Raw genomic sequence first — 26,156 nt, forward strand, 5'->3', positions numbered from 1 at the left:
GGCAAGGGGAGGCTGCAGGGGCTGGAGGGGCCCCAGGAGCCTGAGACAGAAGGAGGGGAAGGGGCTGGGGTGGCCGGGGACCCGGAGTGGAACACCCGAAGCAAGCCTGCAAATCGTGTGTTGCAAGTGCTGGTCCGGAGAGGCCTAAGGCATGGAGGCCCTGGAGGCCAGCATCAGCCCCGCCCTGGGCTGCGCTGACCAGTTCCCTCCACTGTGAGACAAGGCAGGGCCTGAGGAGGAGGGGGAGAGTCTCCTTTCTCAAAGTCTTCCCTTGAAGACAAAGGAAGTTCTCTAGGAACACAAGGAAAGGAGCATTGGCTTCCGCTTGAAGTGGGGAAGGAGATGGGAGAAGGACTGAGGTGGGAGACAGGAAGTGGGGAGCAAGTGTAGGGGGAGCCACCAGCCCTGAGCTGTGTGCGGGGCAGGGTCTAGACCTCAGAGAGTGGAGCTGGGGATAGGGCTGGAGCAAACCCCAGAGAGTGGGCCGGACAAGAGCTAGCACAGTAAAGGGGGGCGTGCCTGGTGGTCACCACCTTTATCATCTCTTTTCACGCAATCTCCACCCCATACCCACTCCAAGCCTAGGTCCTGCTGCCTTCTCAGTATTACAACCTGAGGGGGAAAGGTCCAAGAGGCAAAGTAAAACTGGTCTAAAGGTGCGAGTCACAGCTGGGCGTGGTGGCAGACCCCATAATCCCAGCTACTGGGGAGGCTGAGGCAGGAGAATTGCAAGTTCAAGGCCAGCCTCAGCTACTTAGGGAGATCCTGTCTCAAAAACAACAACAAGCCAGCTTCAGCAATGTCTATAATCCCAGTACTTAGGAGGCTGAGACAGGAGAATCGCAGGTTCAAGAACGGCCTCAGGAAGTAGTAAGACTCATCAACCTAGTGAGACCTTGTTTTAAAATGAAAATTAAAAAAATAGGGCTGGGGATGTAGCTCAGAGGTAGAATGCCGCCCCTGGGTTCAATCCCTAGTACCACAAAACAAAAACAAGACTAGTGACACACACTTCTAATCCTAGTACTTGGGAGGCTGAGATAGGAGGATCACAGATTCGAGGCCAATCCTAGCAATTTAGCAAGACCTTCAGCAATGTAACAAGACCCTGTCTTAAAATAAATAATAAAACAAGACTAGGGGTGGATGTATCTTAGAGGTAGAATACCCTTGGGCTCAGCCTTCAGTTTCAAGAAAAAAAAAAGGCAGGTGGCATGGGGTGTGGCTCTGTGGTAGACAGCACAGGCAAGGCGATCTCCAGTACCATGGGGGACAGTAAAGATAAGAATCGGCAGGAGTGGGGGCAGCAGCTGGGTTGTGGACAGTGGCGGTTCCAGTGTGGATGCCCAGATAATGGCTCCTGCATGGACAGATATCACTTCAGAGCACACTGATAACATCGGGCAGAGTGGAGTGACGGGAAAGTGGTTGATATCTTGCCTCCATGGGCTGCTGAAGGGGTCAAATGCCAAGGCAGCACACGGACAGTGGAGCGGAGACTCCCGGGGACTGTGTCTCCTGGTAGCCACCGTGGTTTCCGCCACCCTGGGGCCGCCGTGCCCAGCCTCGGCTCAGTCCAGCATTGACTCTATACTGATCTCCAAAGACCTGGACAATCGGCCTGAGACCCAGCCGACTTCTAACAAGGGGGCTGTGATCTGCGGGCTGCCCTGCCACTCTCAGCCCCCAGACCCAGCTGAGCCCCCTCCTCCACCTGGCCCCAAACAAGGAGAACAAAACCCTCTATCTTGAGGTAAAAGTGCTAAATCAGGTCTAAAGTGGACGGGTGACAAACCCGATGAAATTGGCACCTCCCAGACGGGTGGAAATGAGACCCAGGATCTTCTTTTAATCGTTTAAAATAAAGAGTTGTACTACCAGTCTAAGCTATGTTCTCTCATAACAAAATTGGACAAATCAATGGTATCGCATTTGTGAATTAAAACAACTGGAAGCAAATAAGAAAAAAAGTAAATAGGGGATGGAGCAGGAGATCAGAAAGTAAGCCGTTTTGGGTAAAACAACCACAAAACGATTATGGAATCAGTCGCTTCCTGTTTTACCACCTCCATGATTCTAACACAAAGCAGCCCAAAAGAGCCTAAAAAGGCACAGCCAAAAACATGATAAATCTTTTATTTATTTATTTATTTATTTATTTATTTATATATTTATTTATTTTGCAGTACAGGGGCATTCTACCTCTGAGGTACATCCCCAGCCCTATTTTTTAGTCTTTATTTTGAAACAGGGTCTCACTGAGTTGCAAAGGGCCTCACTAAGTAGCTGAGGCTGTCCTCGAACCATGATCCTCCTGTCTTAGCCTCCCAAATGCTGGGATTACAAGCGTGCGCCACCACACCCAGCTTACCAAAAAACATGATAAATCTTTAACCCAAGCAATTTGACAGGAGATTTAAGAATTGCAGAAAAGACCCAACAGTGAGATAGAAACACCATGACTTACAGCTTTCTTGGCCCTCGAGGCTGGAACCTGGAAGAGATAAGAAACATCTGTTGATTTCAGAAGCTTGGTCTCATGAAGTTAAAGTGAAGGGGGAAGAGAGTCAAACTCACAGAGCAGCAGCAGCGTCAGCAGGGCTCCGAGCCCCCTCTCGGCCCGCCGGGCCCACCCGGGCTGCATCCTCAGAGTGAAGACCGCAGGGCGCAGACGGTTCTGCCTCGGGGCCACGTGGCGGGGCAGAAGGCGTGTGCCACTCACCACTGCTGGTAAACAACCCTGGGAAGAGCAGAAGCCACTCTGGTCACCTCTCTGGAGCCCACGGAGAGACTGGCTGGGGGGCTGGTCAGGTAATGGTGGCCACTGCTGGAAACCCAGAACCATGAAGCCTGGGCCGGCCTGATGTCTCCTCAGGAAATGGCTGGCCTTCCTGAGAGACCACTCAATGCAGTCGCTTTGTTTAAAGGGGGAAAAAGCCAAGTGACACTGGCCCGCCTGGTTTTAAGCATCCCTCTGTCTCACTGGGTCTGGGGACCCCTCACTCATGGCCGGGCGAGGGGCTTCCTCCCTCCCTCTCGCTGGCTTCTTCCCAAGCACGTCTCTCATTGACCAAACACACAAGATCTTTCTGCTCTCCCTGGGCCCCACCCCCACTGAGGGGCTCTGGTCACACTGTGTAGATCTGGGTCTCCAGACCTTTCCCCCTGTCCAAATAGCAGGGGTTTTGTTGGGAGAGCAGCCCCTGGGGAGCAGAGTTTGTAACTCTGAAATCAGGGTGCTGTCTCTAGCCTCCTCGCGGGTTTTGGTGTGGGTGACACAGGCACCTCCGAGGTCCCACACCTCCTGGAGGCCCCTCCGGCCTGCACCTTCACACACATCCTACACTGGGCCGCAGGGAGGTTCTAAGATACAAATCAGTTCCCTTCACTTCCCCATTTGAAGCCCAGCAGTGGCCCCCGGTTCTGTCAGAAAGCCAGTTTACAACCCTCCAGAATCTGCTCCTTGCTTCCCCTTCCAGCCTGGACTCCCAGCATTTCCTTCCTTGCCCCACACTGTGGTTGTGTTACAGGGTTGATTCCATGGAGCGTCCAAGGTGCTCCCAGTGCTGGAGAGAGGGCCATGACTTGGGAGGGGCGGGTCCCCGGCTCTCAGGACTGAGAAGAATTTCAGCATGAGCCAGCCAGGTTTTTTTAGGAAAGCAAGAAGCGCACATCTAAGGGAGAATGCCGGCCACCCGCAGGGTGAGGGACATTTGCGGGGGTCGTGGCTTCTTTTTTTATTTTTTATTTTTTTTATTTTTTTGCAGTACTGGGGATTGAGCCCAGGGACATTCTACCTCCAACGTACACTCCCAGTCCTCTGTTTTTATTCTTTATTTTGAAACAGGATCTCACTAAGTAGCTGAGGCTGTCTGTTAAACTTTGATCCTCCTGTCTCAGCCTCCCAAGGACCACGCCTGATTATGGCCCTATTTTTTTTTTTTTCCCCAGTACTGGGGATGAAACCCAGAGGCATTCTACTTCCAAACTATACCCTCAGCCCTAATTATTACTAATTATTATTCTTATTTATTTATTTATTACAGTACTGGGGATGGAACCCAGGGGCATTCTACCTCCAAGCTACACCCCCAGCCCTATTTTTTTATTCTTTATTTTGAAACAGGGTCTCACTGTGTTACAAAGGGCCTCACTCTAGTTGAGGCTGTCCATGAACCCCGATCCTCCTGTCTCAGCCTCCCAAATGCTGGGATTACAAGCATGCACCACCATGCCTAGCCTTATTATTTATTTTGAAAGAGGGTCTCACTAAGTTGTAGAGGGCCTCACTAAGTAGGTGAGCCTGTCTGTGAACCTGCAATCCTCCTGTCTCAGCCTCCCAAGTGCTGGGATTACCAGTGTGCTCGGTTGAGGTTGGGTATAGGAAGGTATCTGTGGATGACACAGGTGACAGTGGATGCTTTGTGGCGATCCGGCCATCTCCCAGTCCTTAGGCTGATCATGGCCTCCATCATCTGACCAATAGATAAACTGGGCCAAGAGTGCTGGTGCACACTTACAAGCTCAGTACTTGGGAGGCTGAGACAGGAGGATTGCAGTTTAACAGCCAGCCTTAGCAACTTAGTGAGGCCCTCCCCAACTTAGTGAGACTCTGTTTCAAATTTTTAAAAATAATAAAATAGGGCTGGGAGTATATAACTCAGAAGGGGAAATACTTATGGGTTCAATCCCCAGTACCACACAAGTAGGTAAACTGGAAAATCCCCTAGATTATAGATTTCTCAAAAATACCATATCTCTCTGGTTAACAGTGTACAGGGTAATTGTAGTTTGGGTTTAATTGTTTAGTTTGGGTTAGTACTGAGGATTGAACCCAGGCACATTTTACCTCTGAGATATACTCCCAGCCCTATTTTATTTTGAAACAGAGTCTAGCTAAGTTGTGGAAGACAAGGAGACAGGCCTTGACCACACCCAGCTTGTAGTTGTTGTTCCCCCCCCCCCAATTAGCTTATTTATTTAACTTTGGTTTTACAGATCTCCCAGGAATTTGGGAGAGGCAAGGCTGGAAGAGAGAACTGGTTTGGGGAGTAAAGGTATGAAGAACTTTAACATCAGGCTTTTTTCTTTTCTTTTTTTTTTTCTTTTTTTTTTTTTGGTGGTACTGGGGTTCCTGGAAGCCCTTCTACCTCCAGGCTACACTCCCAGACTATTTTTTTAATATTTTTATTTAGAAACAGGGTCACCTAAGCCAGCGTGCTTAGGACCTGTGCGATCCTCCTGTCTCCGCCTCCCAAGCGCAGGGATTACAAATGTGCGCCACCACGCCCGGCTAACGTCAGGCTTTTCTATTAAAGTTATATTGACTTCTCTTTCCTTTGTCTCCTTTGACCTATTTCTTTTATTTCTTCTATCCTACCTCAGTTGTAAAAATGTATAGTTCCCACAGTGCACTACAGGTCTTTGCTTTGGCCAGTGCTGTTCCCTGCCTCGAGTGCCCTCTCCTCTCTTCTTTACTAGCTGATTGCTACAAATTCCTCCTTCATCTTAGGACCAACACCTCGAGAAATTTCCCTTCCTTCCCAGACTGAGCTGCCCTTCCTCTGTGCCCTCTAGGCTTCCCTGTCAGACCCTTTCTGCAGCTTTCAGTAATGGCCTGTCCTCCCATAATGAGTCTCTGGCTCCTCGATGGCGGGGCAATGCCTGGTATCCAGAAGATGATCCAGGAATATGAGGCAGTAGGGTAGGTAGCTATCTAGGTGAAGTCACTGTACTTTCAGAGTTGGATTATCTGACTTGAGGGTGCTATGTTGTTTATGAAAATCTATGGTCAAGGAAATACATTTCAACTAGGGGCAGTAGAAACCACACTTCTCTGCTTCAGAGAAAGAACTAAGAAGTAGTGGCTTCCAGCTAGAAAAGAATTCCTCTGACCACAGTGCAATGGAGTTATTTGCATTTATTTTGGGTTTCGGGGTTTTTTTTTTGGGGGGGGTGGTTCTTGTGGGGGGGTACTGGGTATTAAGCCCAGGGATGTTCAATCACTGAGCTACATCCTCAGATTTTTGTTTGTTTTTTTATTTTGAGACAAGGTCTCACTATGTTGCCCAGACTGGCTTTGAACTTGTGATCCTCCTGCCTGAGCCTCCAAGTAGCTAGGATTATCGCCATACACCACCATGCCCAAGCCAGCACCATTTGTTGAAAAGATTACCATTCTCCAATGAATTCTCTTGGTACTTTAGTTGAAAATTAATTGTCCATACATGTGTGCTTTATATCCGGAGTCTCTATTTTGTAATATTGGTCTAGTTATATATCTTTACACAGTACTATATGCTTTTATTACTACAGTAGTAAAATATCTCTTGAAGTCAAGTCGAACAGTGTTATTCCTCAAACACTGTTCTTCCTTTTTAATTGTTGGGGCTATTCTAGCCCCTTTATTTCCATAAGAATTTTTAAATTAACTTGTCAAATTCTACCCAAAAAATACCTTCTTTTGCTGGGTATGGTGGCACTCGTTTGTAATCCCAGTACTTGGGAGGCTGAGACAGGAGGATTGCAGGGTTGAATCTAGTCTTGGCAACTTAGCAAGGCCCTCTGCAAGTTAGTGAGACCATTTCCAAATAAGAAAATTAAAATGGGGGTGTAGCTCAGAAAAAGAAAGCCTCTGGGTTCAATTCCCAATACAAAAAAAAAAAAAAAAGCCTTCTGACATTTTGACTAGAATTGCATTGAATCTATAAATCAGTTTGAAGAGAATTGACATCTTAACAATATTGAGTATTTTTTTTTTTTTTTTTTTGCGGGTCTGGAGATGGAACCCAGGGGTATCTGACCTCTGAGCTACAGCCCCTGCCCTACTTTTTATTCTTTATTTTGAAACAGGGTCTAAGTTGCAGTCACTGAGTAGCTGAGGCTGTCCACAAACTGCAATCCTCTGGACTCAGCCTCCCAAATGCTGTGATTACAAGAATGCACCACCACACCTGGCTAATATCGAGTATTCTTATCAATGAACATAGTATATCCCTCCATTATTTAAGTCTTTTTTACTTCCTATCAGCAAGATTTGTAGTTTTCAGTGTATTTTTCATTACCAACCTTTGTGTCTTTAGTTTTCAAGTCATATTATTGTATTACCTATTGTAAATTAAATTGAGAAATTGAATCTTTACATAAAAGCTATGCAGCCAGATGTTGTGGCACATGCCTGTAATCCCAGTACTTGGGGGGCTGGGACAAGAGGATGATAGGTTTGAAGCCAGCTTCAGCAACATAGGTCCTCAGCAACTTAGTGAGAACTTATTTCAAAATAAAAAATAAAGCCAGGCATGGTGGCACACGCTTGTAATCCCAGCATTTGGGAAGCTGAGACCAGAAGATCGTGGTTCGCAGACAGCCTCAGCTACTTAGACTCTCTGCAACTCAGTTAGACCCGGTTTCAAAATAAAGAATAAAAAATAGGGCAGGGGGTGTAGCTCGGAGGTCGAATACCCCTGGGTTCCATCCCAGACCCGCAAAAAAATAAATAAATAAATAAATAAATAAATATAAATAAAAAATAAAAATAAAATAGGGAGCCGGGTCTGATGGCGCATGCTTGTAATCCCCGTGTTTGGGAGGCGGAGACAGGAGGATCACACAGGTTCGAAGCCACCCTCGCTGGTTTAAGAGACCCTGTTTTCAAATAAAAATATATAAAATAGGTCTGGGAGTGTAGCCCAGAGGTAGAAGGGTTTCCAGGAACCCCAGTACCACAAAAAAATAAATAAATAGAATAGGGCCAGGGGTATAGCTTGGAGAATGTTCCTGAGTTCAAGTTCAATCCCCAGTACCACCACCATAAAAAAAAAAAAAACTATGCTCCAAGGTGTTGAAAATCATTTGAAGTAGCTGCCATCCCCACCCCTCTCTAACCCAGACAGAACTTCAGGGTGACCTTAGCAGAGGTCCCAGGAGCCAGATCATCAATTCTGGAAGGACTAGTCTTTTACAAAATTTGTGAAATTCATGGGAGAGAGCCGAGAGCCTCCCCCATCACTATGGGCCTGTCTCCATGAAAACCTCACTCCAATTCTTATGTAACCATCTTTCTCCTCTCTCATACATGGCTGCAATATAAAAACTTAGCATACATGCATTCTTCATCGTTTACTGATTGAAGAAATGATATTCTTCTTTATTTGTAAAATCCAAATAGGTTATTAAAATCTAAAGATATGAAAATGGAACTTTTTTTGCAGTACTGGGGATGGAACCCAGGGGCATTCTACCTCCAAGCAACACCCCCAGCTCTATCTTTTATTCTTTATTTATTTATTTATTTATGGTGGTACTGGGGTTCCTGGAAGCCCTTCTACCTCCGGGCTACACTCCCAGACCTATTTTATATTTTTGAAACAGGGTCTCTAACGCCAGCGCGGCTGGCTTCGAACCTGTGCGATCCTCCTGTCTCTGCCTCCCAAGCACGGGGATTACAAGCGTGCGCCACCACGCCCGGCTTCTTTTATTCTTTATTTTGAAACAGGGTCTCATTGAGTGGCAGAGGGACTCACTAACTCGCTGAGGCTGGCAGCAAATTTGTGATCCTGCTGTCTCAGCCTCCCAAGTATCATGATGACAAGTGTGTGCCACCATACTGGCTCAAATAACAATTTCCATTTTACCTTTTATTATTTATTTAAATTTTAGTTTTTTGCCGGGCTGAGGATAAAACCCAGGGCCTCGTGCACACTAGGCAAGTGCTCTGTTGCTGAGCGTCACCTCCAGCCCTGACTCCACATTTTTAAACTAAGAGACTGAGTGGCTTTTCATTGGTATGTGTCTTTCTTACTTCACCTCGTCTCCTTCCCCTTGTCCTTAGTGGGTTCCTCGACAGTGGAGGACAGGGCAGGTTCCCCACAACTGCTTTGACTCCTTGGTAACTCATCAAGGGACTGACTCAGGCATCGCTAAGGATGGGGCCCCGGTTGTTCCCACCAGGTTGATTGAAGAATTTCCCCAGGACCCTATTTCTTCTATGGTGTCGCTCCTTCTCCTCCTTCTCCTCCAAGGGGACCTGAAGGAGGACAGAGGGAGCCATTTCTACCTGCCATGATCCTGCTTTCATATCAGGGAAGAAACATAGATCCCGGACTCAAAAAAAAAAAAAATCTGTCTGTTGCTGTAAACCTCAGGAAGCCGCTTTTCTGGGCAGTTGGGGTGGGTGAGGCAGGAGCAGGAAGGGAGGGGCAGGCAAGCTGGCCTCCGAGGACTAAGAAAATGGGACTGGAAGTAAGACACACAGCCATTTCCCCAGCCTGTGGCCACAGTGAGCTGCTGGGCGGGACGAATCCCCTACCCACTGGAGTAGAAGCCCGAGGTCTCAGTCTCTTCTCCACAGCTCAATGGCTGTGGTTTGGGGCCGATGTTCCTCACCTACAAAGCGGGGACAGTCCACCATCTACCCATAACCCGGATCTGCGAGGAAGTCCAAACCAGAGCCAGTCTTTGGAAGCACATTGGCTGGTAGAGCATAGTATTGACCGATTCAAATATAGAAACTGCAAGAGTATTTGGGGTCTTAGGAACTGCATTTCGGGAGACATGGGTCGTAAAGCTCTCCATTAGTGTCCCGAAGAAGGCAGAGAAACCAAGAGCAGGCGGGCAGGCAATTCAAAGCAGTAAAAATTCCTTGGCAGGAAACACTATTGGAATTGAGGGGAAAAAAAGTGTGGTATGATGGAGGTTAAGTGACCATTAGAAGATAAAGAAAAAATGTCAATAATTTGTAAAATATGTCTGTAAAGCAAGTGTCTGTGAGCCTCTGGACATACCCTTGAGCCTCTGGGGACAAGGTGATCGCTCTCAAGGCCCAGTCAGAGTAGAGGGACCGAAGCCACTGGCCTGGGCTGCAGCCTCACCGTGCACACGTCCCGCCTCCCAGGGCCCCCCGACTCTGCTTGGAAAAGCCCTTTCAATATAGCTTTCATCATGATCTTTTTCCTTTTAATATTCAGGACAGTAAAAACATAGCAATGGAAACAACCACAAGAGTGATAATAATGGTTGTAATAATGGTTGTTGCTGTGGTGCGGGTCCCAGCCTGCCCCATCTGACCTTCCTCTCTTGGGCCAGGTGTGGTGACAATGCGGGTTTATACAGGAGGCTGAGCTCATGAGTTCAAGACGAGCCTTGGCAGCAGAGTAAGACCTTATCTCAAGGGGGGAAAAAAAGAGATAGCTGGGGAAAACTGATTTCTTGGCAACTGAGCTGTCCTAATGAGCTTGGGAGCTCAAAGCCTTTTTTTTTTTTTTAATTTATTATTTTTTGTGGGTCTGGGGATGGAAGCCAGAGGCATTTGACCTCCAAGCTACACCCCCTGCCCTGTTTTTTATTTTATTCTTTATTTTGAAACAGGGTCTCACTAAGTTGCAGAGGGCCTCACTAAGTAGCTGAGGCTGTCGAGGAACGGTGATCTTCCGATCTCAGCCTCCCAAATGCTGGGATTACAAGGGTGTGCCCCCACGCCTGGCCTTTTTTTTTTTTTCTTGCTGCTTCTCTTGTTGACCAATCAGCGCCCCAGTCTGGCTGCTCCCAAAGGTTAGTGGTAGTAGTCAGGAGTGGTAGTGCACACCTGTAATTCTGCCACTTGGGAGGCTGAGACAGGAGGATCGCAGCTTCAAGGCCAGCGAAGGTGCGCAGCTGAGAAAGGAGGCAGGCTGTGGCTGTGGGGGTCCGTGCTGTCCTTCCCCCAAGGCCCCTCTCCAGGGACGGGGACAGGATCGTGCTAACTCATGGCTATAGGCAGTTTAGTTACTGAAGCCCTTTCCTCCATCCAGAAAAACTAGAAATTATATTTTACTACTGCTTTGACTTAAGTAAGAGTAGATTATGATTTCTTTGGAGTAAATTTTAATTCCTCTAATTAAAAAAAAATTTTTTCCCTGGCCCCTCAAAGTTCTTTCAGGTGGGCCCGGGAGTCTAGGAGGGAAGCCGGCTCTGAGAGGAGGAGCCACGCAGTGGCCCGGGCCGAGGCCTGTGCCGTCTCCCCATGGCCCAGGCACTGGTCTGGGAGCAGGAGAAGAGCTTCACTGTGTTCTAAGCACTGAAGTTTAAAAAAAAAAAAAAAAAGGCATTCACAGTCTGTTCTCAAAAGCACAAAGGAGCCGGGCATGGTGGCACACGCTTGTAATCCCAGCATTTCTGAGGCTGAGACAGGAGGATCTGTGTTCACGAACAGCCTCAGCTACTTAGTGAGGCCCTTTGCAACTCAGTGAGACCCTATTTCAAAATAAAGAATAAAATATAGGGCTGGTATTTTAGCTCGGAGTTAGAATGCCCCTGAGTTCCATCCCCAGTGCCACAAAAAAAGAAAGAAAGAAAGAAAGAAAGAAAGAAAGAAAGAAAGAAAGAAAGAAAGAGGGAAAGGAGCTGGGTGTGGCAGTGCACACCTGTAATCCCAGTACTTCGGAGGCTGAGGCAGGAGGATCACAGCTTCTCAGACAGCCTCAGCAACTTAGGCCCTGTTTCAAAATAACAATAAAATAGGGCTGGGAGTGTAGCTCAGAGGTAGACTGCCTCTGGGGTTCCATCCCCAGTAAGAACAAAAAAGGAGGTGGCAAAAGAGCCGATTTGGCAGCGAACATCTGTAATCCCAGTACTTGGGAGGCTGAGACAGGATTACAGGTTCAAGACCAGCATCAGCAACTTAGTGAGGCTCTCAGTTACCCAGCGAGACCCTGTTTCTGTAATAAAAAGATAAAATAAAGTATAGCTTGGAAACAGAATGCTTCCAGGTTTGACCTCAGGCACCAATAAAAAAAAAGAGGAGAAAATTTGATGAGATATTTTCTCTAAGTACCTGAAAAATTTGCTTAATATTATTAGTCATTTGGAAATAAAAATAAAAGCCACAATATGGTTGAAATACCACTCGAATCAAGAAGACACACAGGGAGCTAGCGATAACAAACACTTGCCCAGCACACTCAGGTCCTGGGTTTGATACCCAGCCCCCACCCCCACTCATACTCACACGCACACACACAATAAGTATTGGTAAGGATGTAGAGAAAATGCTAGCGGAATTGTAAAATCACCTTCCAAAGCCACTTTCAAAAATGTCTGGCTATTTAAAAAGTATAAAAAATACGTCTGGAGTGTAGCCCAAAGGTAGAAGGGTTTCCAGGAACCCCAGTACCACCAAAAAAAAAGTCTGGCTGTAGCCGGGCGTGGTGGCGCACGCTTGTAATCCCAGCCCTTGGGAGGCTGAGACAGGAGGATTGCACAGGTTCGAAGCCAGCCTCACCTACTGAATGAGGCTCTCAGCAACTTAGTGAGACCCTGTTTCAAATAAATTATAAAGTAAGTCCGGGAGTATATCCCAGAGGTAGAAAAGCCCCTGGGTTCCACCCCCCAGTACCACATACACACATAAAAAATGTCTGGCTGTTCCTCAAAAGGTTAAAAAGAGTGTTACCGTATGACTCGGAGCAGTTCTACTTTTAGGGAATCAACCTCCACCGAGATAACAAGAGAAATCAACATGCGCCCCAATCTTGGGCACCAATGTTTAGAGCAGCCTTATTTATAGTAGCCTACGTTTTTAAACAGAAACAACCCAAACATCCATCAAGTCATCAACAGGCCACAGGACGCGCTACATCATGGTACACCTGAACATCATTCACCCCAGCCTGGGTTACCTGGGGATCGGCGGTCGCCCCACGCGGCGTTCCTCAGGTGCCAGCTGCTGCCGCTGGCCGTGGCGTTTCTGTGGCAGGAAGGACGAAGGACCTCGTAGCCTGTGCAGGCCTGGCCTCAACAATGCGCCCCCGCCAGTCCCGCCAGAGAGGAAGGAAGCTCGGTTTCCATAGCGCTAAGTCTCCAGGAAGAGACAGAGCGGGGACAGGCAGCGACAGGATTTTCCCTTCCCCTGGCCCCCGCTAACACATTCCCAATATACCTCTGAGGTTGGCTGGACACCTGGCCGCTCCAGGCTGAGCCCCAGAAGCGCAGGCGGAGGACGGAGGAGGAAGACGGGCGGCCACCTGGAAGGCAAGGCGAGCCCAGCCCCTCTTAAAGGTGTCCGAGGTCCTGAGCTACACCCAGTCACACCTGGCCGGCCACAGGCCTCTGGAAGTCTCGATGCCTACCACCTGCGTTACTCCACGCCCCTTTCTTACATCAAGGCCCACGTAGGCCGCTCTGGTGACCCTCGCCTGGATCCAGTACTGGGAAGGCTGGGTCAGGAGGATCTCAAATGTGAGGCCAGCCTCAGCAATTTAGCGATGCCCTCCATAACTTAGTGAGACCCTGTTTCAGAATAAAAAATAACAACAGGGCTGGGGGTGTGGCTCAGAGGCAGAATGCCCCCAGGATCAATCCCCAGTACAAAAAAGCCTTCCCCCCCGCAGGTGTTGTAAGGGCTCTTTTACAACAGAAGAAGCTAGGGCTTGGATTGGAGGTTTCTGCCAGAGACACAGGAGGGATGAGGGCATTCCTGAGTCTTCAGGGCTCCTTCCCTGGTTAAAATCAGACTCGGTTTCCCACAAAACACATGAAAGGCTTTAGGATTCCCACAGAAAATATTAAAGATTTTAGGGTGAATTTGTTTGTTGTTTTTGTTACTGGGGATTGAACCCAAGGGCATTCTACCACTGAGCTACATTCCCAGCCCATTTTATTTTCTGTTTTGAGACAGGGTCTCCCTTGGTTGCCCAGGCTGACCTCAAACCTGTGATCCGCCTGTCTCAGCCTCCCAGGTACTGGGATTACAGGTATGCATCTCCACGTAGCTCACCTGGATACAGGTGTTTTAATGTCCCCTCTTATTGTCTCACGGCCCCTCCCATCTTGTTCCTGGGGGCTAGAAAAGGCTGCTGCTACGTGCTGGGACAGGCCGGGAGGCTCTGTGCCTCGCCACAGCTGGGTGACCCGCGTGATCCTAGGTACAAAGAGGTTCCGACAATCCACATACCTGCGCCCCGGAGGCTGCGCGATGTCGACAGACCAACACCACCCCAGCCAGCCAGTCTCTTCTCTGGTCAGCTTTGAAAAAGACGAAACCCACCCCCTCATGCAAATAGCTAGGTTTTAACTAAATTAGGTAACAGCCGTGTCTCTCCACTTAGAAGTGCTGCTTTCCCCAAATCTATAGGGACAGAATGCACAACAGCGGTTGCCTGGGCCTGGGGGAGGGATGTGGGATGGGTCACCGGTGGGCAGGAGGGAACTTCGGGGGTGATGGGAAAGTCCTCAAACTGAATTGACCGAATAGTCACAAAGTACAGGGGCCCCAGAACCAGCCCACAGAAACCCAGGCCACTCGGCTCAATTCAGATTTCAGATAAGCAAGAATGGTATCAGCGGAAGTATATCCCAGATACTGCACTGGACAAGCTTATGCTAAAAAGCATCACAACTGCTTCAAACAGATTGCATGTATGATCGCCGATAAACCTAAGAATCCCGATTCTTAGCTCACATAAGGATTTGGGCATTTCAAGCAGGGAAAAGAAGTGTGTGTGTGTGTGTGTGTGTGTGTGTGTGTGTGTGTGGCTGAGGATTAAACACAGGGACATTCTACCTCCAAGCACATTGCCAGTCCTATTTTATTTTTTATTTTGAAACAAGGTCTCACTAGGTTGCTGAGGGCTCCACTAAATTGCTGAGGCTGGTCTCGAACCTTCTATCTTCCTATCTCAGCCTCCCAAGTACTGGGATTATATGTATGCGCCATCACATCCAGATAATTCATCAATGTTTTAATCTTTATTTTTTTTGGGGGGGGGTTGGCAGTAACAGAGATTAAACGCAGGGTCTCCTGTGTGCTAAGCACACACTGTATACTGAACTACACTCCTATCTTTGATGAATGAGATACGGAAGCTGGGCTTCATGGCCCAAGCCTGTAATCTCAGTACTTGGGAGGCTAAAATAGGAGAATCTCAGATTTGAGGCCAGCCTAGGCAACACAGTGGAATCTCAGAAACTAAGCCAGACCCTGTATCCAAACAACAACAACAACAAAAAAAAAAAGTAAAAAATGTAAAAGTACAGCACAAAGATAAAATGCCCGAATTCAATCTCCAGTACCAAAAAACAAAAAATAAATCAGACACACATATATGTGCAAAATAGAAAAATTCTTAACTACTCAGTAAATGTCATTTTGTGTAAAATCTTCCCAATAACAGGATTTATAAAATAAAAACAAAGGAGAAGGTGTCGGTGGTAAAAAAAAAAAAAAAAAAAAAAGTTAGGCATCTCAATCTGCTCAGAATTATAGACTAATTTGCTGGGCATGGTGGCGCACGCTTGTAATCCCCGCGCTTGGGAGGCTGAGACAGGAGGATCACATGGGTTCGAAGCAGGCCTCAGCTACTTAGTGAGGCTCTCAGCAACTTAGTGAGACACTGTTTTTAAATAAAATATAAAATAGGGCTGGGAGTATAGCCTGGAGGTAGAAAGCCTCTGGGTTGCCGGGTGTGGTGGCGCACGCTTGTAATCCCCGCGCTTGGGAGGCAGAAACAGGAGGATCGCGCAGGTTCGAAGCCAGCCGCGCGCGCTGGCTTAGGAGACCCTGTTTCCAAATAAAAATATAAAAATAGGTCTGGGAGTGTAGCCCAGAGGTAGAAGGGCTTCCAGGAACCCCAGTACCACCAAAAAAAAAAAAAAAAAAAAAAAAAAAAGAAAGCCTCTGGGTTCCACCTCCAATACCACCACCAAAAAAAAAAAAAAAAAAAAATTCTACAATAGCTGGCAGCATTTTTCTCTTGAGACAATCAGGATATTGGTGGTGATTTTTCATATACTTTATTGGAGCAGTGTAATTATACATCAGTGATCTGCAAAGCAATACACGCATGCATGCACACGATGGGTGTCTGTCTCCTATACATCCCGTCCCCGGGGGGGTTTTGTAGGAGTAAAAGAAAGTACTTTGTTTCTGAGCAGCTCAGCAGCAGATTTTACAAGCCCTTCATGATATTTTTCACCTAAGGATTACATTCCTTTATTAAGCACGTGTGTGTGTGTGTGTGTGTGTGTGTGTGTGTGTGTGTGTGTGTTACTGGGGATGGAACACAGGAGCATTCTACCTCTGAGCTACACCCCAGCCCTATTTATTTCTTTTATTTTGAAACAGAGTCTCACTACTTGCTGAGGCCGTTCTCAAACCTGCAATCTTTCTGTCTCGGCCTCCCAAGTACTGAGATTACAAGCGTGCGCCACCACACCCAGATAATAAGCACCTAATGTGATTCCCCATACTTTCCTGAAATTGTAGGGTATTTGTGAATTCCTGAAATACACATTTTCTTAAATGTATTTCCAGTGACTCATAAAAATAAAAGCCAGGCAGTTTGAAGCGCCAGGAGTTCGACAATGGCGCCATCTAATGGAAGACTTGAAGGTTGGATGAAAATACCATTTCTAAGGTGTCAAATATAAAAGTCATTTTATAATATAAAAGTCATTTTATAATATAAAATAATATAATGTAATATCATATATTATATTATATTATATATATCATTTCTAAGGTGTCAAATATAAAAGTCATTTTATAATATAAAAGTCATTTTATAATATAAAATAATATAATATAATATAAAAATATCATTTCTAAGGCATCAAATATAAAGGTGGCTTCCCCAAACAAATCTTCTGTATTTCGGACACCCATTGCTTACTTAACTATTATTACTTCTATTAGTTATTTCTAATATAAATATATCATTGGCTAAAAAATATACAATATTGAAAGAGCATGTTAAAAGTCTATAAAATACAACTTCCTCGTTCCTTTCTCCATAGTAGTCTATGTATACACAAATAAGTTAGTTGATTAGTACATAAATAAATATATAGCCAGACATGGTGGTACACGCTTGTTATCCCAGCATTCAGGAGGCTGAGACCAGAGGATCACGTTTTGCGGATAGCCTCAGCTACTTAGTGAGGCTCTCTGCAACTCAGTGAGACCGTTTCAAAAAAAAAAATAAAAAATAGGGCAGGAGGTGTAGCACAAAGGTTGAATGCCCCTGGGTTCCATCCCCAGACCCACAAAAAAAATTATATATACGTATATATGTGTGTGTGTGTGTGTGTAAGTATATATATGCATGTGTATACTTTTATAAATAAACAGGTTAAACTGGGCATGACAGTGCATGCCTGTAATCTCAGTACTTGGGAGACTGAGACAGGAAAATGGCAGGTTCAAAGCCAGTCTCAGCAACTTGTGGAGGCTTTGTTTCCAAATAAAAAATAAAATAAGAGCCAGAGGTGGTGGTGCACGCTTGTAATCCCAGTATTCTGGAGGCTGAGACCAGAGGATCACGGTTCGCGGACAGCCTCAGCTACTTAGTGAGGCCCTGAGCAACTTAGAGAGACCCTATTTCAAAATAAAGAATAAGACGCCGGGCGTGGTGGTGCACGCTTGTAATCCCCACACTTAGGAGGCAGAGACAGGAGGATCACGCAGGTTCGAAGCCAGCCACGCTGGCTTAAGAGACCCTGTTTCCATAAAAAAGTATAAAATAGGTCTTGGAGTGTAGCCTGGAAGTAGAAGGGTTTCCAGGAACCCCAGTACCACTAAAATTTAATAATAATAATAATAATAACAACAACAACAACAACAATAAATAGGGCAGGGGTATAGCTCGGAGGTCAAATGCCCCTGGGTTCCATCCCCAGACCTGCAACAAAAAAATAAAATAAGATAAAATAAGGTTGGGGTGTCCCATTTCAAATCATTACAAACAGTGAGTGTGGGCTTGGAAGGTCAAACCAGCCATTTCTTTCTCTTTTTTTTTTTTTTTTTTTTTTTTTTTTTTGGTGGTGGTACTGGGGTTCCTAGTAGCCCTTCTACCTCTGGGCTACACTCCCAGACCTATTTTATATTTTTTTTTAATTTGGAAACAGGGTCTCTTTTTTACAGATTGTATAAGTATTTATTTTATTTTTTTATTTTTATTATTTTTATTGGTGCATTGTAGTCATATATCACATTGGAGTATAAGACCTGAGAGGATATACAAGCACACATCATCCAATTAGCCCTCATCCAGCCCCCATCCCATTCCTTCCCCCTCCCTCATCCCATGCTTGTTTGGTGATTAATTTTGATACATTTGTTTATGTACCTCATGCTTTTTAAAGAGGCTCCATTCTCCCCTATTCCGTACCCTCTGATTGGTCACCTTAATTGCTTCACTATAGGGCCCTTTCTATAGCTCGACCTCTTCCTGTTGCCCCTTTCCTCCTAGTTATTGCTGATTAGGGGAAGCATCTGGTTTTTATTTTCTGCAATATTTCTCTGTGCATGCCGCATTGCAAGTACCTATCCCACTCTTGACGGCCCCAGTAGTGGCCTGGCTACCCGGTGGACTGATCCAGACCTCGCAGGCTCAAGCAGCGGCCTTGCCTCATGGGAGGCCCCGATTCTGGTCTCACTGGCCCCAACACCAGCCTAACCCCTCAGCTGGCTCTGATCCCGGCCTCGGAGGCCCCAATAGCGGCCTTGCCTCACGGCAGGCTCTGATGCCAGCCATTGGCCCCAGCACCGGCCTAACCCCTCGGCAGGCTCCCATCCCGGCCTTGGAGGCCCCAGCACCGGCCTTGCCTCCTGTCAGGCTCCAATGCTGGCCGTTGGCCCCGGCATTGCCTAACCCCTCGGCAGGCTCCGATCCCGGCCTCAGAGGCCCCAGCACCGGCCTTTCCTCACGGCAGGCTCCGATGACAGCCTTGCTGGCCCCAGCCCTGGTCTAACCTCTCAGCAGGCTCCGATCCGGCCTCGGAGGCCTCAGTAGCAGCCTTGCCTCACGGCAGGCTCTGATGACGGCCTCACTGGCTCCAGCCCCGGTCTAACTTCTCAGCAGGCTTCGATCCAGCCTCGGAGGCCTCAGTAGTGGCCTTGCCTCACGGCAGGCTGCAATGATGGCCATTGGCCCGGCACCAGCCTAACCCCTTGGCAAGCTCTTATCCCAGCCTCGGAGGCCCCAGCACTGGCCTTGCCTCACAGCAAGCTCCGATGCTGGCCACTGGCCCCGGCATTGACCTAACCCCTTGGCAGGCTCCGATCCCAGCCTCAGAGGCCCCAGCACTGGCCTTGCCACACAGCAGGCTCCGATCCCAGCCATTGGCCGCGGCACCAGCCTAACCCCTTGGCAGGCTCTTATCCCGGCCTCGGAGGCCCCAGCACCGGCTTTGCCTCACAGCAGGTTCTGATGCTGGCCGCTGACCCCGGCATCGGCCTAACCCCTTGGCAGGCTCAGATACCAGCCTCGGAGCCCCAGTAGCGGCCTTACCACACGGCAGGCTCGGATGCCGGCCATTGGCCCTGGCACTGGCCTAACCCCTCGGCTGGCTCTTATCCTGGCCTCGGAGGCCCCAGCACCGACCTTGCCTCACAGCAGGCTTCGATGCCGGCCTCGCTGGCCCCAGCACTGGCCTAACCCCTTGGAAGGCTCCGATCCTGGCCTCGGAGGCCTCAGTAGCAGCCTTGCCTCACAGAAGGCTCCAATGCCAGCCATTGGTCCCGGCACTGCCCTAACCCCTCGGCAGGCTCCAATCCAAGCCTCGGAGGCTCCAGTAGCGGCCTTGCCTCACGGCAGGTTCCGATGCCAGCCATTGGCCCCAGCACCGGCCCAACCCCTCGGCAGGCTCTTATCCTGGCCTTGGAGGCCCCAGCACCGGCCTTGCCTCATGGCAGACTCCAATGCCGGCCTCGCTGGCCCCAGCACCAGCCTAACCCCTCGGCAGGCTCAGATCCCGGCCTCAGAGGCCTCAGTAGCTGCCTTGCCTCACAGAAGGCTCCGATGCTGGCCGCTGGCCCCGGCACCAGCCTAGCCCCTTGGCAGGCTCTTATCCTGGCCTCGGAGGCCCCAGCACCAGCCTTGCCTCATGGCAGGCTCCGATGCCGCCCTCGCTGGCTCCAGCACCGGCCTAACCCTTCAGCAGGCTCCGATCCTGGCCTCGCTGGCCCCGGCACCAGCCTTGCCTCACGGCAGACTCCAATCCCAGCTTTGCTGTGTCCGTCACCAGCCTCACCCCTCAGCAGGCTCCAATCTGAGCACCCTGTTCGCCCAACCAATTGTCCCACGTTCTCGAGGGTACATGATGGTAACATTCTGCCTCTGGGGTTATTGTTTCAAAGGTTCCAGGTGTAATGCATCAGATCTCTGCCTCCCCTGAGTACTGGCCACTGCCATTTCCACTGCCTCCACCATTTCAAATCCTTCCCAAGCTCTTTTTCCACTCTGAATGTTGTCCAGTATTCCTAAGCATGCGTGACGGTAGCATTCAACATTTGGTGTATTTTCTCCAAAAAAATAAGGTTGGTAGGATCCAATTTCTGCTTCTCCTGAATACAAGTCTCCACCGCCATCGCGGAGACCACTTTCAACACTGCCTTTCTCCTTGGTCTCCGCTAAACTCTCTCCTTACAGATGATGTCCAAAAATCTTAACAATATAGAGAAACAGCAGTCTTCCTTCACGAGGAATTTTTCCATAAGTTCCAGTGCATTTGGATAAGTTTTGTCTGCATCTCCAGTGTCCTGGCATCCGCCACGGCTTTCTTAACTCCTCTTGGATATTTTTCCTTTTTCTTTTCTTTTTTTTTTTTTTTTTTTTAATAAGAGAGACAGTATATGTGGTTTAAGGAGGTAGTGGGATCAGGCACTCAGTAGCACTGTGACCTGGTTGGTTTCCCCATGGGCCCAGCATGCTCCGCACTACTCTGCCTGGGGCCCAGAGTCCCGCGACCCGGGCCCCGGCTGGTGTGCCCAGAGCGACCCACGCCCGGGACCCAGGGTACTGGGCCCAGTTTCTCCAGGGGTCTGGCGCGCTACGCGTGTTCTACCCGACCCCCGCCCGGGACCCAGGGTACTGGGCCCCGTTTCTCCAGGGGTCTCGAAACTGGGTCTCTTAAGCCAGCAAGACTGGCTCCGAACCTGCGCGATCCTCCTGTCTCCGCCTCCCAAGCACGGGGATTACAAGCATGCACCACCACGCCCGGCAAAAACCAGCCATTTCTAAACATCACCAAAGCTTTGGAAATTATAAGAATAATTTAATGAACAATTTCCATAAAAACTTCTATCACTTGATAAATCACTTTGTAATATAGGTCAGTTTATTCAGAGGAAAAGCAGAGGTTGGGTGGAATCTAGTTTTAAGATTTTGATCCATTTATATTTATATATTTATATTACTCTACTGGCTGTTTAAATTTTTTTTTTTTTTTTTTTTTGCAGCAACCGGGATGAATCCAGGGGCATTCTTCCTCTGAACTACACTCCCAGCCCTATTTTTTACTCTTTATTTTGAAACAGGGTGTCACTGAGTTACAAAGACCCTCACTAAGTAGCTGAGGCTGTCGGTGAACCGCGATCCTCCTGTCTCAGCCTCCCAAATGCTGGGATTACAAGCATGCGCCACCACGCCTGGCTGCTACACTTCCTTTACTTCCTTTCTTTCTTCTTTCTTTTCTTTTTCTTTTTTTTTTTTTTTTTGTGTGTGTGGTGGTGCTGGGGATTGAACCCAGAGCTACCCCCCATCCAGCACTATTTTTTATTTTATTTATTTATTTATTTATTTATTTATTTATTTATTTTTGCAGGTCTGGGGATGGAACCCAGGGGCATTGTACCTCCAAACTACACCCCCAGCCCTATTTTTTATTTTTTTATTTTGAAACCGGGTCTCACTGAGTTGCAGAGGGCCTCGCTAAGTAGCTGAGGCTGTCCGCATACCGCGACCCTCCAGTCTCAGCCTCCTGAATGCTGGGATTACAAGCGTGCGCCACAATGCCCGGCTTATTCTTTATCCCCCTCCCCCTTTTTATTTTCGGTACTGGGGATGGAACCCAGAGGCATTCTATCTCCTTTATTTGGAAAGAGGGCCTCACTAAGTAGCTGGGGCCTATCTATGAACTGCAATCCTGTCTCAGCCTCCCAAATACTGAAATTACAGCGTGCATTACCACGCCAGCTTTATTCTTTATTTTCAAACAGGGTCTCACTAAGTTGCAGAGGTCTTCACTAAGTAACTGAGGCTGGCTGCAAATCCTTGGTCCTTCTGTCTCGGCCTCCCAAATACTGGGGTTACAAGTGTACATCACCATGCCTAGCTCGATTTTTTTTTTTTTTCCATTTGGAAACAAGATCTTGTTAAACTGGGGACAGCCTTACTAAATTGCTGAGGCTAACTTTGAATCTGCGATCCTTCTGCCTCAGCCTCCTAAATACTGGGATTACAAGTGTGCGCCACCATGCGCAGCTACCCCGCCTCCTTTCTTTATCCAGGGACAGTTACTAATTTGAGCATCCCTAATCTGCAAATCCAAAATGCTCCCAAATCCAAAACCTCTTGAGCCCTGACAGGTCCCTAAGGTGGAAAATTTCCCACCTGGCCCACATAATGGGTTGCAGTCCAAACTCAGGCGCACAACACGCAGTTTATTCAGCACCCCCAAATGAAAAAGGAACTCCCTGGGCTCCTGCAGCTGTGACACATCTTTTCCACACAGGCCCGGGCTCCTCCCTGCTGGGCCCACAGAGGGCAGATGACGCATGCGCAGACCGACAGCCAACAGCCACCACCAGCACCCCCACCACACCTCGCTGGTTGGTTTTCTTTTTCTTCTGTTTTCTTTACTCTGCTCCGATGCAAAGATACTGTTGAATATGTAAAACAGAAACACCCTGCATTTAGCCCTCTGTAGAACAGAGATGGAGAAAAAAAAGAAAAAAGAGGAAGCGTTGTGATTATCTGCAGCACGGAAGCAGGAGGCTGGAGAAGCCCCCGTGGTATACACAGAGAGCTGTCCTGGCGCCCTCCATCCGGAGAACTAGGCTGAGCGGGACGCCAGTTAGCGAGCACTCAAGAACGCTGCAGAAAACAGAAGGTGAAGATCTTGGTGGTGCGCTCCGAGGGCAGAGCCCAGGAGGAACCGAAATCGAAGGGAGCTGTCAGTGTTCAACGAGCTGGTTACAGAAATCTAAGATAAGATTTGTTTGGTTTTGTTGTGGTACTGGAAGTTCAACTTGGGCGTTCTAACCCAAGCTACACCCCTGGCCCTCTTTATTTTTTGTTTTGAAACAGCGTCTCGCTACGTTGGCCATAGTCTTGCTAAGTTGCTGAGACTGGCCTCAAACCTCAGATCTTCCTGTCTCAGCCTCCCACAGGCATGGCTACGCATTGTTTAAAGATGTGTGATGATAATGAAGCATCTGTAGAGCTGGGTGTGGTGGCCATGCTTGTAATCCCTGTACTTAGGAGGCTGAGACAGGAGGATCAAGGTTCCAGGCCAGCCTCAGCTACTTAGGCCTTCTGCAACTTAGTGAGACCTTTTTTTCAAAATAAAGAATAAAAAAATAGGGTTGAGGGGTGTAGTTTGAAGGGAGAATGCCCCGGGTTCCATCCCAAATACTACAAAAAAAAAAAAAAAAAAAAAAAAAAGCATCTGTAACCCAGTACTTAGGAAGCTGAGACAGGAGAATCAGGTTCAAAGACATCTCAGCAAGTAGTGAAACTCTCACCATCCTACTGAGACCCTATGTCAAAATTAAAATAAAAGCCGGGTGTAGTGGCACACATTTGTAATTCCAGCATTCGGAAGAGCATCATGGTTCACGGCCAGCCTCAGCCACTTATTGAGATCCTTCGCAACTCAGTGAGACCCTGTTTCAAAAACAAAAAGACTAAAATATAGGGCTGGGGGTGTATCTCAGAGGTACAATTCCCCTGGGTTCCATTCCCAGTACCACAAAAATTAATTAATTAATTAATTAATTAAGCCGGGCATGGTGGCACATGCTTGTAATGCCAGCACTTGGGAGGCTGAGACAGGAGGATCACACAGGTTCGAAGCCAGCCTCAGCTACTTAGTGCGGCTCTCAGCAACTTAGTGAGACCCTGTTTACAAATAAAGTATAAAATAGGTCTGGGAGTATAGCCCGGAGGTAGAAAAGCCCCTGGGTTCTTCCCCCAGTACCACAAAAAAATCAATCAAAATAAAAATAGAGCTGAGGGCATAGCTCGGAGGTAGAATGCCCCTGGCCTCAATCCCCAGTAAAACACACACACACACACACACACACACACACACACACACACACACACTGTTTATAACCTGCTCTTCTGTATCATCATCCTTTTACATGATAAAACATTCTTCTAAATCATCATTTAAAAATCTTATTTTATTAAAGCACCTCTCACCTTTGAGGTGGCCTACATTCTCCCTTTAATGTGTTTTTCTTACTTTCATAAATAAATCTCTGTCTCTGAAAAAAAAAAATCTTTACTAAAAAATGTTAGTTGGGCTGGGCATGGTGGTGCACACCTATAATCCCAACTGAGACAGGACTGAAGGTTTGAGGCCGGCCTCAGAAACTTAGCGAGGCCCTCAGAAACTTAGCACCCTATTTCAAAATAAAAATAAAACCAGGCTGGAGGTATAGCTCAGGGGGCTTCCATCCCCCACATCCTTACTCAACCACACACACACAAATGTTTAAAAGTATAAAACAGTATTTATAATTGAGCAAACATTCAAATTCTGTTTTTATGTATTTGTGGCACTGTGGCTTGGACCCAGGTGCACTCTACACTGGGCTACCCTCCCGGGCCGGTTTATCTGTCTTCTGCAACAGGGTCCCACACATCTCATAGAGGAAACACACAGGAAGGCGAAACCAGCTCACCATGTTGCACAAAGCTCGTCCAGAGCTTCTGATTTCTTTGGTTTGCCGAGGCGAGAAGGAAGTTGTCAGGCTGCCCGGCCGCTCCCGAGGGGCCCTCGGGGACGTGCCGCCCGCTCTCGCCTGCACTCAGAGGATGCGGAGACCTTGGGGTGCGCTCTTCTGTGGGGGCATCTTTTCTTCGGTCACATGTAAGTCGAATCCCCAAAGGGAAGGAGGCCCCGTGGGGAAAGTGAGCCTTCTCACGCCCTCCTCTCTCTCAGTTCCAGAAGCCGTGTTGAACTGTGAGCCCAGGAAGGCCAGTGGTGAGTCTCCCCACTTCTCTCTTACCAAAGCTCTCACGAAACAGCGAGACGGCCTGCTGTAACATAACTGTTCATTGACAAGATTTTTTTTTAAGTTTTTAGATGAACAATCAAACTGAAAAGAGCAAAGTCTTTTCAGTTACTGCTTATTTCAGTGAACGGTCACACAGCTGTAATCCCGGTACTTGGGAGGCTGAGACAGACGGATGGCAGGTTTGAGGTCAGCCTCGGCAGTTTAGGGAGACTCTAAGAAACCTAGGGAGACCCTGTCTCAAAGAAAAGAGGGAGCGTAGAGTGGGGGAGGCTGGAGTGTAGCTCCGGGGGGAGAGTGTGCCTGGGTTTGATTCCCAAGCACCACAATAAATAAACTGATTTTAGGGAGGGACTTGGAGCATTTTGACTGGGACTTGGCGACATAAGTATTGAGATTGCTTTCACAATGAAATTCTTCTAACTTTCTTTGCTGTAGCTTCTTCTTTTCCTTTTCTCTTCCTTTGTTTTGGTCTTACAGACTTGCTAAGAACCTTGGTGAATTGCCGAGGCTGGCCTCAAACCTGCGATCCTTCTGTATCAACCTCCTAAGTACTAGGATCATGGGCATGTGCCATTATGCCTGGCTTGTGGTCATTTTCAATAGAAAACCAACACATAACCACTGTAAAATAATTCAAGCAACTTAAAAGATTGGAGGCAGTCTATCACGTCACTTGGTTGACCAGCTGGCAGCCTGGGAACGTGTGTGTGTGTGTGTGTGTGTGTGTGTGTGTTACTAGGGATAGAATCCAGGAACATTCTACCTCTCAGTTACCTAACCCTATTTTATTTTTTATTTGGAAACAGGGTCTTACTAAGTTTCTGAGAGCCTCACCAAGTTGCTGGGACTGGCCTTGAACCTATGATCCTTCGGTCTTAGCCTCAAGAGTACTGGGATTAGAAGTGTGCGCTGCCATACCCAGCTCTTTTAATATTTTGAGACACTTCTCACTTTGTTGCCCAGGCTGGCCTCGAATTTGCAATCCTCCTGTCTCAGCCTCTTTAGTGGCTGAAATTATAGCCTATACCACTATGCCCGGCTGCATGGCATTTTGTGTGTGTGTGTGTGTGTGTGTGTGTGTGTGTGTGTGTGTGTGTGTTTTACTGGGGGATGGAACCCAGGGGCATTCTACCTCTGAACTACACCCCCAGCCCTA

At 47.8% G+C, this 26,156-nt stretch overlaps 1 protein-coding gene across 1 annotated transcript in view; it reads right to left on the reverse strand.

Moving 5' to 3' along the window:
- Positions 1–24,667, reverse strand: part of PECAM1 (platelet and endothelial cell adhesion molecule 1) — a gene marked incomplete at both ends in the record, with an annotated part of 138,919 nt that extends 114,252 nt beyond the window's left edge. Inside the window, 6 exons of the mRNA XM_080714107.1 lie at positions 2,468–2,494; positions 2,578–2,727; positions 2,770–2,915; positions 12,654–12,721; positions 12,934–12,998; positions 24,580–24,667. Of these exons, the coding sequence (XP_080570233.1) occupies positions 2,468–2,494; positions 2,578–2,727; positions 2,770–2,915; positions 12,654–12,721; positions 12,934–12,998; positions 24,580–24,667 (544 nt within the window). The remainder of the gene's footprint in view (positions 1–2,467; positions 2,495–2,577; positions 2,728–2,769; positions 2,916–12,653; positions 12,722–12,933; positions 12,999–24,579) is intronic.
- Positions 24,668–26,156: the final 1,489 nt, after the last annotated feature.

This window comes from Muscardinus avellanarius (assembly GCF_963383645.1).
Source record: "Muscardinus avellanarius genome assembly, chromosome: 16".
Lineage (NCBI taxonomy): Eukaryota > Metazoa > Chordata > Mammalia > Rodentia > Gliridae > Muscardinus > Muscardinus avellanarius.